The 12,296-nt window shown below is 38.5% G+C and overlaps 1 protein-coding gene across 1 annotated transcript in view; it reads right to left on the bottom strand.

The window, feature by feature from the left end:
• Positions 1–12,296, bottom strand: part of ABCB5 (ATP binding cassette subfamily B member 5) — a 120,588-nt gene that overhangs the window by 71,844 nt on the left and 36,448 nt on the right. Inside the window, exon 13 of the mRNA XM_055589953.1 lies at positions 8,963–9,133. Within this exon, the coding sequence (XP_055445928.1) occupies positions 8,963–9,133 (171 nt within the window). The remainder of the gene's footprint in view (positions 1–8,962; positions 9,134–12,296) is intronic.

The raw sequence follows: 12,296 nt of genomic DNA, 5'->3' as shown, positions 1-12,296 counted from the left end.
GCTGGGTCAATTAACAGGGGTAATAGACTCTCTGGAGAAGCCTGTAAACACAGAGTTCTAGTGTCTAACAGCAAGCGTGATGTAAGAAACCTATGGAACCACAAGTTCTCGCTGACTGCCTCCTAGAATACTGCCTCAGGTGGACTTGGGGCCCACTGATGACATATGCTCCATGATCCAGGCCTGTGGTCTTCAAACTCTTTTTCTTTAAGATGAAAAATCCTTTCACCAAATGAAAGCACACATAGAAACTTTATATGTTTAAATAAACCATACAGATTAACAAGTAACTCCTCTGTATGAACTGTTGGCCATAGCCCTGCCCACTCATCCTTCCCCACCTCCCCACCTTCTTCCACACCTCAAGAGGTTTCTGGAAAACTCTAGTACTTCAAAAATAAAGTCTGACAAACCTCTCACTGCTGCTGCTGCTGCTGCTAAGTCGCTTCAGTTGTGTCTGACTCTGTGCAACCCCATAGAGGGCAGCCCACCAGGCTCCCCCGTCCCTGGGATTCTCCAGGCAAGAACACTGGAGTGGGGTGCCATTGCCTTCTCTAATGCATGAAAGTGAAAAGTGAAAGTGAAGTCACTCAGTCGTGTCCTACTCTCACTACCCTTTTGCAAATTTCCGTCTTTTTTAGCTACCAAATTTTAACTCATCTGCTATAAGAAACTCTATATATGGGCTTCCCTCATAGCTCATAGTTAGTAAAAGAGGTAAAGAATTTGCCTGCAATGAGGGAGACCTGGGTTCAATCCCTTTGTTGGGAAGATCCCATGGAGGAGGAAATGGTAACCCACTCCAGTATTCTTGACCAGAGAATCCCATGGACAGAGGAGCCTGGCAGGCTACAGTCCATGGGGTCACAAGAGTCACACACGACTTAGTGACTATATGTATGTATATATGTATCGTAGTTATATGGGAAACTCAGGATTTTGGAAGTCTTAACTACCTCATTATGATGTTGAGAGCCCATTGGCTTGGTGTTCTTCTGGGTCAATACTAGTTCCATAGCTGAACAATAAGAATTTACTGCCCCATCTAATCACCTGTCCAAGAATGCTTTCTCTTTTGTAAAATGTGGTGATGAAAAGAAAAATATTAAGGACTTAAGCTATATTTAATAAGGGACTCACCTCCTTCCCAATCTCTTTCTTTCAACTTGCATGTGAATATGTATGTATGTTTAGGTTAAGACCCTTTAGAAAGGAAAACACATTGAAAATCTAAACTCTGCTGAGTTGAAGCCATGTGGACTAACAAGTTAGTAAATTGGAATAGGACTGTATAGTACAAAATTTTCTTTTTATATCCTGGAATCTCTTCATTATCATTTTTAAATAACAACAAACAACTTGGCAATTGAAGATAATAAAATTATTTATAATCATTTAATACTGTTTTCCTTCTCTTAACTTTATTAACAAGCTAACATTTGTGGATAAACTTACAACAAAAAGTAAATGAAAAAGTAAATAGTGAATAAGAAGAGAAAATGTTACAATAGTTAGCTCATCTTTCTTCTAAGAGGAAATAAAGTCTAACCTAGCTCAGAGCGCTGACCAAAAAAACAATACATTAAAGATGTCTTATTTTCTAACAGCTGTAACCACAGAACAGTTGCCAACATCCATTGGATCATAGACAAAGCAGAAAAACTCCAGAAGAACATTTGCTTCATTGACTACCCTAAAGCCTTTGACTGTGTGGATCACAACAAGCTGTGGAAATTTTTCAAGAGATGGGAATACCAGACTACCTTACCTGCCTCCTGAGAAACCTGTATGCAGGTCAAGAAGCAACAGTTAGAACTGGATTAGAACAACAAACTGGTTCCAAATTGCTGTATACGGTCACCCTGCTTATTTAACTTATATGCAGAGTACAACATTCTGAATGCCAAGCTGGATGAAGCACAAGCTGGAATCAAGATTGCCGGGAGAAATATCAATAACCTCAGGTATGTAGATAACACTGCCCTTATGGCAAAAAGTGAAGAGGAACTAAAGAGCCTCTTGATGAAGGTGAAAGAGGAGAGTGAAAAAACTGGCTTAAAACTTGACATTAAAAAAACTAAGATCATGGCATCTAGTCCCATCACTTCATGGCAAATAGACAGGAAACAACAGAAACAGTGACAGACTTAATTTTCTTGGACTCCAAAATACTGCAGACAGTGACTGCAGCCACAAAATTAAAAGACACTTGCTCCTTGGAAGAAAAGTTATGACAAATCTAGACAGTGTATTAAAGAGCAGAGCTATTACTTTGCCGACAAAGGTCCATCTAGTCAAAGCTATGGTTTTTCCAGTAGTCATGTACAGATATGAGAGTTGGACCATAAAGAAAGCTGAGCACTGAAGAATTGATGCTTTTGAACTGTGGTGTTGGAGAAGACTCTGGAGAGTCCCTTGGACTGCAAGGAGATCAAAGCAGTCAGTCTGAAAAGAAATCAACCCTGAATATTTATTGGAAGGACTGATGCTGGAGCTGAAAGTCCAATCCTTTGGCCACCTGATGCAAAGAGCTGACTCATTGGAAAAGCCCCTGATGCTGGGAAAGATTGAAGGCAGAAGGAGAAGGGTACAACAGAGGATGAGATGGTTGGATGGCATCACTGACTCGATGGACATGAGTTTGAGCAAGTTCCAGGAGTTGGTGATGGATAGGGAAGCCTGGCATGCTGCAGTCCATGGGGTCACAGAGTTGGACATGACTGAGTGACTGAACTGAACTGAACCATGGTAGTTACATGGATGAGCTGGAATGCCGACTGTCTGGGTCCAGGTTCTGGCTTCACTACTACTGCTAAGTCACTTCAGTTGTGTCCGACTCTGTGCGACCCCATAGACGGCAGCCCACCAGGCTCTCCCATCCCTGGGATTCTCCAGGCAAGAACACTGGAGTGGGTTGCCATTTCCTTCTCCAATGCATGAAAGTGAAAAGTGAAAGTGAAGTCGCTGAGTCTTGTCCGACACTCAGCGACCCCATGGACTGCCGCCTACCAGGCTCCTCCATCCATGGGATTTTCCAGGCAAGAGTACTGGAGTGGGGTGCCATTGCTTCACTGCTTCCTAGCTATTACTCAACCTCCCTGTGCTTCAGTTTACACATCTGTGAAACAGGAGAATAAATGTACAACTTTCATTGGGTTCTTGTAAGGATTAGTTTTTCTTATTCATCTGTTCCATTATTACACCTAAAATAATGACTTATGAATGGCTTCAGGGGGTCTATGAACCTCTCAATATTATACATAAATCTTAGTGTACAAGTGAATTTGCAGATTTTTGGGAAGATTTACAGTGGTTTATTTTTCCCTTTCTTAGATTCTCAATGGGCCCCTGATCTATCAAATGGGGAGAAACACTATTCTAAAAGGAGTTAGTGGCCTATAAGTTAACACCAAGTCTTATGCATGTGAGCTTGATTAAGCAAGCTTGTAAAATGTCCCATGATGCTTTGGGATGAGGTATTATCTGTGTTACCTTTGTTCTCCTAATTAAATTCCAGCCAAGGAATTTCCCTTGTAGAAATTCCCTTTCTGTTCCCAACTATTAACAAATAGTTTTAAAAACAGGGAGGGGAGAAAGAAAAAGATCTAAAGTATTTCCAATTCCACATATAAAGAGAAAGATATTTAACACAGACACACCAAAACGTGTGTGTGTGTGTGTGTGTGTGTATGTATGTGTGTGTATCTGTGTGTGTAATATAATCTCACTTCTTGGGGCTTAATGCAATATACCAACTTATTTATTAATTCTCCAAGTAGTATAAATATAATGTAAGGAACTTCAGAGGAAGACCAACAGAATGCATCATATCAGAAACAGAAATGATGATAAAGAAAAGCCCATGGCTGTTGCAACAAAGTAGCTCAGTCTCTTTAAAGAATAAAGCTGTGATGGAAACGCATCTTTCATAATCAGCAAAGGGCCTTTTTAAAGGTTCTCCACTGATGTGGTATAGCTGAACTTCCCTTAATAATTATTCCTTAGATTTGCATACAACTTTCAAGATTGCCGGGAGAAATATCAATAACCTCAGATATGCAGATGACACCACCCTTATGGCAGAAACTGAAGAGGAACTCAAAAGCCTCTTGTTGAAAGTGAAAGTGGAGAGTGAAAAAGTTGGCTTAAAGCTCAACATTCAGAAAACGAAGATCATGGCATCCGGTCCCACCACTTCATGGGAAATAGATGGGGAAACAGTGGAAACAGTGTCAGACTTTATTTTTCTGGGCTCCAAAATCACTACAGATGGTGACTGCAGCTATGAAATTAAAAGACGCTTACTCCTTGGAAGGAAAGCTATGACCAACCTAGATAGCATATTCAAAAGCAGAGACATTACTTTGCCAACAAAGGTCCGTCTAGTCAAGGCTATGGTTTTTCCTGTGGTCATGTATGCATGTGAGAGTTGGACTGTGAAGAAGGCTGAGTGCCGAAGAATTGATGCTTTTGAACTGTGGTGTTGGAGAAGACTCTTGAGAGTCCCTTGGACTGCAAGGAGATCCAACCAATCCATTCTGAAGGAGATCAGCCCTGGGATTTCTTTGGAAGGAATGATGCTAAAGCTGAAACTCCAGTACTTTGGCCACCTCATACTAAGAGTTGACTCATTGGAAAAGACTTTGATGCTGGGAGGGATTGGGGGCAGGAGGAGAAGGGGACGACAGAGGATGAGATGGCTGGATGGCATCACTGACTCGATGGACGTGAGTCTGAGTGAACTCCGGGAGTTGGTGATGGACAGGGAGGCCTGGCGTGCTGCGATTCATGGGGTCACAAAGAGTCGGACACGACTGAGCGACTGATCTGATCTGATTTAACATTTCAAAGAGCTTTCACAGGCTTAATCCTAAAATCAACATGGGCTTTCTCCGCTTCCCCAGGGGCTTGCAGGTGTTCACTGCCATGCCTCCTCATAGTAGGACAGCTTGGAAGCCTGCTGCATTGGCACACCAGGTCCAAACCAGTAGCAGAGTAAAACTCCATAGCTGTGATATAGATCTTTATCCACTGATCCTAAATCCTCCTCTTGAACAAGATTAGTGAAGCAAAACTAGATGGTAGCAATCCTAATGTAAAAAATTCCAGAAAAGAGCACTTCAGGCCTTGAAACTCTTCTGTATCACACTCATCCAAACACTAGTCAACAAATATTTATTGACTAATAAGGGCCAGGCGTTGTTCTATTGCTGAGTATGCTGCAGTTAAGCAATCAATGCCTTTGATAATAGACAGCAGATGTTTTAGTAGAAGAGAGTAGATATTTTAGTAGGGGAAGAGAGAAAATAAACAAATATGTGTATAATATATTAGCTGATATAAAGGGCTATGGTATGTTTAAGTGGTAGCCAATGTGGGACAGAGTGGTTTGGTTCCAGAAAGAGCTTGGTGCCCAACTCCATAGAACCTTATAGCTTCTGTAAGGAATTTGGTTTTCACTTAGAGTGAGAAGATAAGGAGCCATTGAAGGGTTTGAAGCAGAAGGGCAACACAATCAAATTTACATTTTAGTAATATTGTCTGTGTGCTGTGCTGAGAACAGACTGAAGTGAGCAGTATGCGAGATATGTTATGTGTTAGTCACTCAGTCGTGTGCAACTCTTTGTGACCCTATTGACTGTAGCCTGCCAGGCTCCTTTGTTCATGCGATTCTCCAGGCAAGAGTACTCGAGTGAGTTGCTGTTTCCTTCTCCAGAGGGTCTTCCCAACCCAGGGATTAAACCTGGGTCTCCTGCATTGCAGGCAGATTCTTTACCATCTGAGCCACCAAGGAAGCCTGTGGGAGATAGCTATTGCAATAATCCAAGTAAGGACAAGAGTGATATTTCCCTCCTGCCCCTTTTCAGTCAAAATCCACTCTCTTCCCCTAGTAAACTATTGATTTGATTTTTTTTTAATCACTACAGATTAGTTTTGCTGGTTCTATAGCTTCATATGAAAGGAAGACGATGGGGTAATGGAGAGGAAGGGTTGGGAGGGTATCTGAAGGCTGGGTATGGAAGGAGGTAGATGCTGCATTCACCAGTGAGAAAGAATACATTTTATTGTTCCCTTTTTGTTGGCTAGTGATTTACATGATATTTTGAGCTATAAAAATCTGTTAACTGCTGTGGATTAGGCTGTATCAGGGCACAGGGTTCTAGAATTTATAGACAGATGTCTGAGCAGAAATGAGACCTGTTGGATGTCATACCCTCTTTAGGTGGAGACCTCTTTAAAGCTTGGTTCCACAATCACCATCTGTGTAGTGGGTGTACAGAACTCTCACAGCACTGGAGTGTTCATAGCTTTGCCCGTATTTTAACTCTTCCTTTCGTGTGTGTGTGTGTGTGTGCGTGCGTGCTAAATCACTGCAGTTGTGTCCAACTCAGTGTGACTCTGTGGACTGCAGCCTGCTGGGTTCCTCTGTCCAAGGAATTCTCCAGGCAAGAATACTAGAGTGGGTTGTCATGCCTTCCTCCAGGGGATCTTCCCAACCCAGGGATTGAACCTAGGTCTCCTGCATCTTCCACATCACAGGCAGATTCTTTACCACTGAGCCAATGGGGAAGCCCCAACTCTCCTCTCCACCACACATCAATTAAATACTGAGGCATGTATATTTAACGAGCTGCACCACTTGTCACCCCATAGTAACCATTTACCCTCACCTCACAAAAGATCAGCAAAGTCTACTTAAAGTAGTTTCACACCTTTACATCTCTATAACACTGATTTAATTACACCCTTTAAAAACTGGAAAACAATAACAGTAACTGAATTTTAAAAATATATACTTGGAATAATCATTTACAAGCATTTTGTAATTTTATATTTTCACTTATGATATAGATTTCATTTCAAGCAGTAGAAAAAAATATTGATTAGTTTATCATGACTCTAAGCAACTATCTACAGTAAGTTCCCCCTGCAAGTTGTGAACTTTCAAAGATGTTTCTCGTGTCCAATCACGTAAATTAGTTCACGTGTCTGGTACACATCGTCACTTGTGTGCATTCTCTACGACTGGTTGTGCTCTGGTGTACTTTTCTGTACAAGGCTATACAGAGCACAGTATCTTTACTTCAAGCCAGTGATGTCTGGAAGCAAGTGTAAAAGCAGAGGTGATATAGCTGGGACTGTACCATACTTTTCAAGATACTGTACTGTAAGATTAAAAATGTTTTATTTTTTGTGTTTGTTTGTTTTTAATGGATTTGTTGTGTGAAAAGTATTATACACCTATTACAGTACAGCACTATATAGCCAATTGTATTAGTTGGGTACCCAGGCTATCTTCGTTGGGTTTACAAACAAATTGGACTTAAAAATGCACTCTCAGAATGGAACCTGTTCATATGTAGGGGACTTACTGTATTTTTAAAAGTCTGAATAAATTTTGATTTCCTGAAGTGATTAACATATTGAATGAAAAGGCAATGGGCACATTTAACCTGTAAACAACTTCAGAGCCTAGTATAATATTTTAAAAAATCTTATATATGTATGTTGATTATATTTCACTAAAACTAGAAAAATTATATAATTCGAGACAGTTAAATCTAATCATTTTTTAGTACATTCAAGCCTTAAGTAACTAAACATCATCATTAATATATACAATTTGAGTGTATTCTATAAATAGAGCCCTGTCTTAGTTATTAAGTGTTAAGAAATGAAGAGAGTATGAGTCATGCTTTTAAGGAAATTATCATTTCTTCACCAAAATGAACCAAATTGACGAAGTGTCTATAATGAACATGGATTTTCATATTATTTATTTTATGAAAATAAGAAATATGAGCAACTTGTGATACTCTTATCATGTGAGATGGAAACAAGGTAAAAATTTATAAATTTGTAAAACTCTGATTTGCAAGTTGGTAATAGTAAGTAATAGATTTTTCAATAATCAGTTGGGACTCTGGTTGCCAGTATCCATTTCTAGTCATGCAAACTCAGTATTTAAAAAGAAAAGTCTGTCGTTTTCTTAGAAAAACACAATCCATTTTTAGAGAAGCACAAAGTAAAGTGCCATTAAGCCTTCTGAAGGGTTTGAAGGCCATGATTTCAAAGAGGGTTTGGCTATTGGAAAAAGTATTCTATGGTTTTTCATGTCACCACCACTAACTGCCTTCCCAGATGCAGTGCATTTTGGTAAAAGGCCAATTATGCCACTGTGGCCATGAAGCATATTCAGCAGCTTGTAGTGAGTAGGGTGCTTCCCTGTTGACTCAGCAATAAAGAATCCACCAGCAATGCATGAGCCGCAAGAGATGTGGGTTCAATCCCTGGGTTGGGAAGGTCCCCTGGAGGAGGGCATGACAACACACTCCAGTATTCATGCCTGGAGAATCCCACAGACAGAGGAACTTGGCAGGCTATAGTCCATAGGGTCTCAAAGAGTCGGACGTGACTGAAGCAACTTAGTACGCATCCACACAGTGAGTAGGAAGGCAGCATGAGGGCCTTAAGGCTGTTGAAGGGGGATGGTTCAAGGTCAAGGCAAATCACACGGTATGCTTCTCCACTTGAAGTGAAATTAAAATGAGTACTCTGGGATTACCCTAGAGAGGAAAAAGTGGTCAGAGAAGAGAACCCCATAGCTGTATATGGAAGAGACAAAGGGTGGATGTAATTATAATTGTGGTAGGGGTATGGAGCTACCTTGGGGAGGTGGAAAGTGCAGACCTGTTGGAATGGGATGCAGACCTGTATATATGGGATGATTGCTTGGTTATGAGCCTCATATATATTGTTAACACCAAGCATAGCATCTTCTTTTCTTCTCCAATTCACTTCCTATAAACATTACAGAAGTTTTTACAAGGATGAACACTCTGTATTCATAACTGAAGGAGGGCTCTGAAATAAATAAATAATCCACTATGGAGCCATACTTTCTTGTATTTAAAAATTATGCTGAACCAAGAATATTAAAATAATGAGTCTGCTTACTTACCTTCACCAGTGCAGCTTGAACTGCTGATTCGCTTTCTGTATCTAAGGCAGACGTAGCCTCATCTAAGATCAGAATCTTTGGGTTTCGAACTAAAGCTCGAGCAATTGCAATTCTCTGTTTCTGTCCTCTACTCATTTGAGTTCCTTTTTCCCCTACCAAGGTATTAAATTTCTAATGAAAATTAGGAAAGAAAACAGAAACAGAAGGCAGCATGGTCAGATGATTAGAACAGGAAATGGCTGTCACAGTTGTGGATTTTTTTTCTCATTTATTTATTTATTGAACTTTTTATTTTGTATTGGGGTATAGCCGATTAACAATGTTGTTAAAAGTTTCAGGCAAAAAGCAAAGGGACTCAGCCATATATATATGTGAATTCATTCTCCCCCAGATAGTTGTGTTTTAATGCCAGATTAATCACTGCTACAGCCTGGATAGTATTTGATCTATGATTTAGCATAATCTAGGATTTTAAGGAAGATTAACAATAATTTGAACCAATTTTCAAAGTTTTAAAGACACTTTTATAATGCACTGTAGTACAAATAATTTATTATTTAAAATATTTATTAGTAATTTAATGTATTACCCATAATTTCCTTTATATTCTGAAAAATAGTATGAAAAAGATTACTGCAAAAACAAACTTCTTCCTCAAAATGTTTTTTCAATCTTGGGAGACTTTTTGGGCCTTCTTTTACTTTTTTTTGATACATATATCTTTAAGAAAGTATATATTGTTAGATATTTGAAGTTGGAGGTAATTTCTAGAACTAATGAAGCATAATTAGTAATACTCTATTGTGCTAAGTCCCTGATACAAACTTCATTTCTTCAAGGGCTTACTTTCAAATACTATTTCTAAACTTTTAACTTCTAGAGTTTGACCTTTACATTAAAAATGTGCATGCTAAGCCGCTTCATTCATGTCTGACTTTTTGCGACCCTATGAGCAATAGCCTGCCAGGCTTCTCTGTACATGGGATTCTCCAGGCAAGAATACTGGAGTGGGTTGTAATGTCCTTCTCCAGGGGATCTTCCTGACCTAAGGATAACCTGCATTGGCAGGGAGGTTCTTTACCACTAGCACCATCTGGGAAGCCCCACATTGAAAAAAAAGTATATATATACACACACACACCTTATTGATGAATAATTTTTCATAATAAAATGCACCTGTTTTAAAAGAATAGTTGTATGAGTTTTAAAAAATGTATGTATCCATGTTATTACCACCCAAATAAAAGCAGAAAATTTCCATCATCCTAGAAAGGTTCCAAATGACCCTTACCAGTCAAAACCCACACCTTGCCTCAGATACCACTGATTTGATATTTATCACTGTAAATTAATTTTGCTAGTTCTACAATTTCACATAAATAGAATCACAGAGTGTGCACTTATTTTTGAAGTTTGATGGCTTAAGTTTCATTTGGTCTGAGATTCATGGTAAATTATATGTGTATAAAGTATGAGGTAAGGGCCACGTTTCTTTCTTTTTAACACTTGGATATCCAATTTTTCCAGCACCATTTGTTGAAAAGACTTTCTTCTCTCCCACTGAATTACACTGGCTTTGTCAAAAATCAATTCACTAGATATATGTGGGTCTATTTCTAGACTCTGTGTTGTGTTCCACTGACTTACACGTCCATTGCTATGTCAATGCCTGTGTATGCTCAGTTGTGTCTGGCCCTTTGTGACCCCATGGACTGTCAGCCTGCCAGGCTCTTCTGTCCTTGGAAATTTCCAGGCAAGAATACTGGAGTGGGTTGTCATTTTCTACTCCAGGGGTCTTTCCAACCCAAAGATCGAACCCGCATCTCCTATGTGTCTTGCATTACCATCGGCCACCTGGGAAACTCGCTGTTAGGTAATTATCACTGTCTTAATTGCTGTCTTAAAATTAACTATTGTAGGTCTTCCAGTTTTGTTGTTCTTTTTCCAAAACTGTTTTGACTATTATTGGTTCTTTAGATTTCTAAATAACTTTTTTAATCAGCTTGTTGACTTCTGCACATGAAAAAGACAGCTGAGATTTTGATTGAAATAGCATTAAATTTATAGATTGGTTTGGGGAGAATGCATATCTTTAAAAATATTCCACCTCTAAATCAATGAATAAGATACATCTTATTTATTATATTTAGGTATTCTTTAATTTCTCTAAGCAGCATTCTATAGTTTTCACATAGAAGATTTACAGATCTTTCATTATATTTATTCTATTTTATATTTTTAATGCTATTGTGAATGCCACTTTTAATTTCATTTGTAGTTGTTGCTACTATTCTGAGAACCAGTTTATTTTTTTTGTAGTTATACGTCTTATTAAGGTTACCTATCCACTTCTTTTTGAGTGAGTTTTTGTGGTTTGTGTCTTTCAGGGAATAGAACCTCTTCTCTGTTGTCAATATTACAGGCATATCTTTGTAGTATTCCTATATCAACCTTTTAATGTCTTTGGGATTAACAATGATGTACCTTCTTTGATCCCTGATATTCATAATTTCTCTTCTCTTTTTTGTTTCTTCATCAGGTTTCCTATAGTTTTACTGATTTTATTGATCTTTTTAAAGAATCAGCTTTTAGTTTCACAGTGACTGTTTCTAATGTTTTCTGTTTTTAATTTCACTGTTTTCTGCTCTAGTCTATATTATTTCTCTTTACTTGCTTTGCATTTGATTTGCTCTTCTGACTCTAGTTTCTCAAGATGCAAACTCAGTTAATGCATTTTAGATCTTTTTCTTTTCTCAAGTAAGCACTTGATACTGTAAGTTTCTCTTAAAGCAGTTGAGCCTTGAACAACATAGGTGCTAGGGACACCAACCCCCATCCAGTCAAAAATCCAAGTATAACTTTACAATCCGTCCTCTGCGTCCACATCCTTGAATTCCACCAGCTTGGGGTCATGTAGTGCTACAGTATGTATTTTTTGGGAAAAATTCCTGTATAAGTGAATATGTACAGTTCAAACCCATGTTGTTGAAAGATCAAGTGTATTCCACAAATACAGATACCTTGTATTTTCATTTTTACTTCAAAAGTTTTTAATTTTTCTTGAAACTTCCTATTTGCACCATATATTATTTAGAAGTAGGTTCTTTAATTTTCAAATATTTTTGGATTTTCCAGGTATATTTCTGTTATTGATGTCTACATTTTAATTCTATTATGGCCCAAGGACATACTTTGTATGTTTCCTTTGAAATTATAAACGTTTTTTCTTTCAATGTCGAGAATATTATCTAAGTGAACATTCCACATGCACTTAAGAAAAATGTTTTATGCTCTTATTGGGTGAAACTGTCTATAAATATCAGTTATATCTAGT

Source organism: Bubalus kerabau, chromosome 8, assembly GCF_029407905.1.
Source record: "Bubalus kerabau isolate K-KA32 ecotype Philippines breed swamp buffalo chromosome 8, PCC_UOA_SB_1v2, whole genome shotgun sequence".
Lineage (NCBI taxonomy): Eukaryota > Metazoa > Chordata > Mammalia > Artiodactyla > Bovidae > Bubalus > Bubalus kerabau.
Note: the sequence above shows the minus strand (reverse complement) of the source record. Positions and strands in the feature narration are given on the sequence as shown.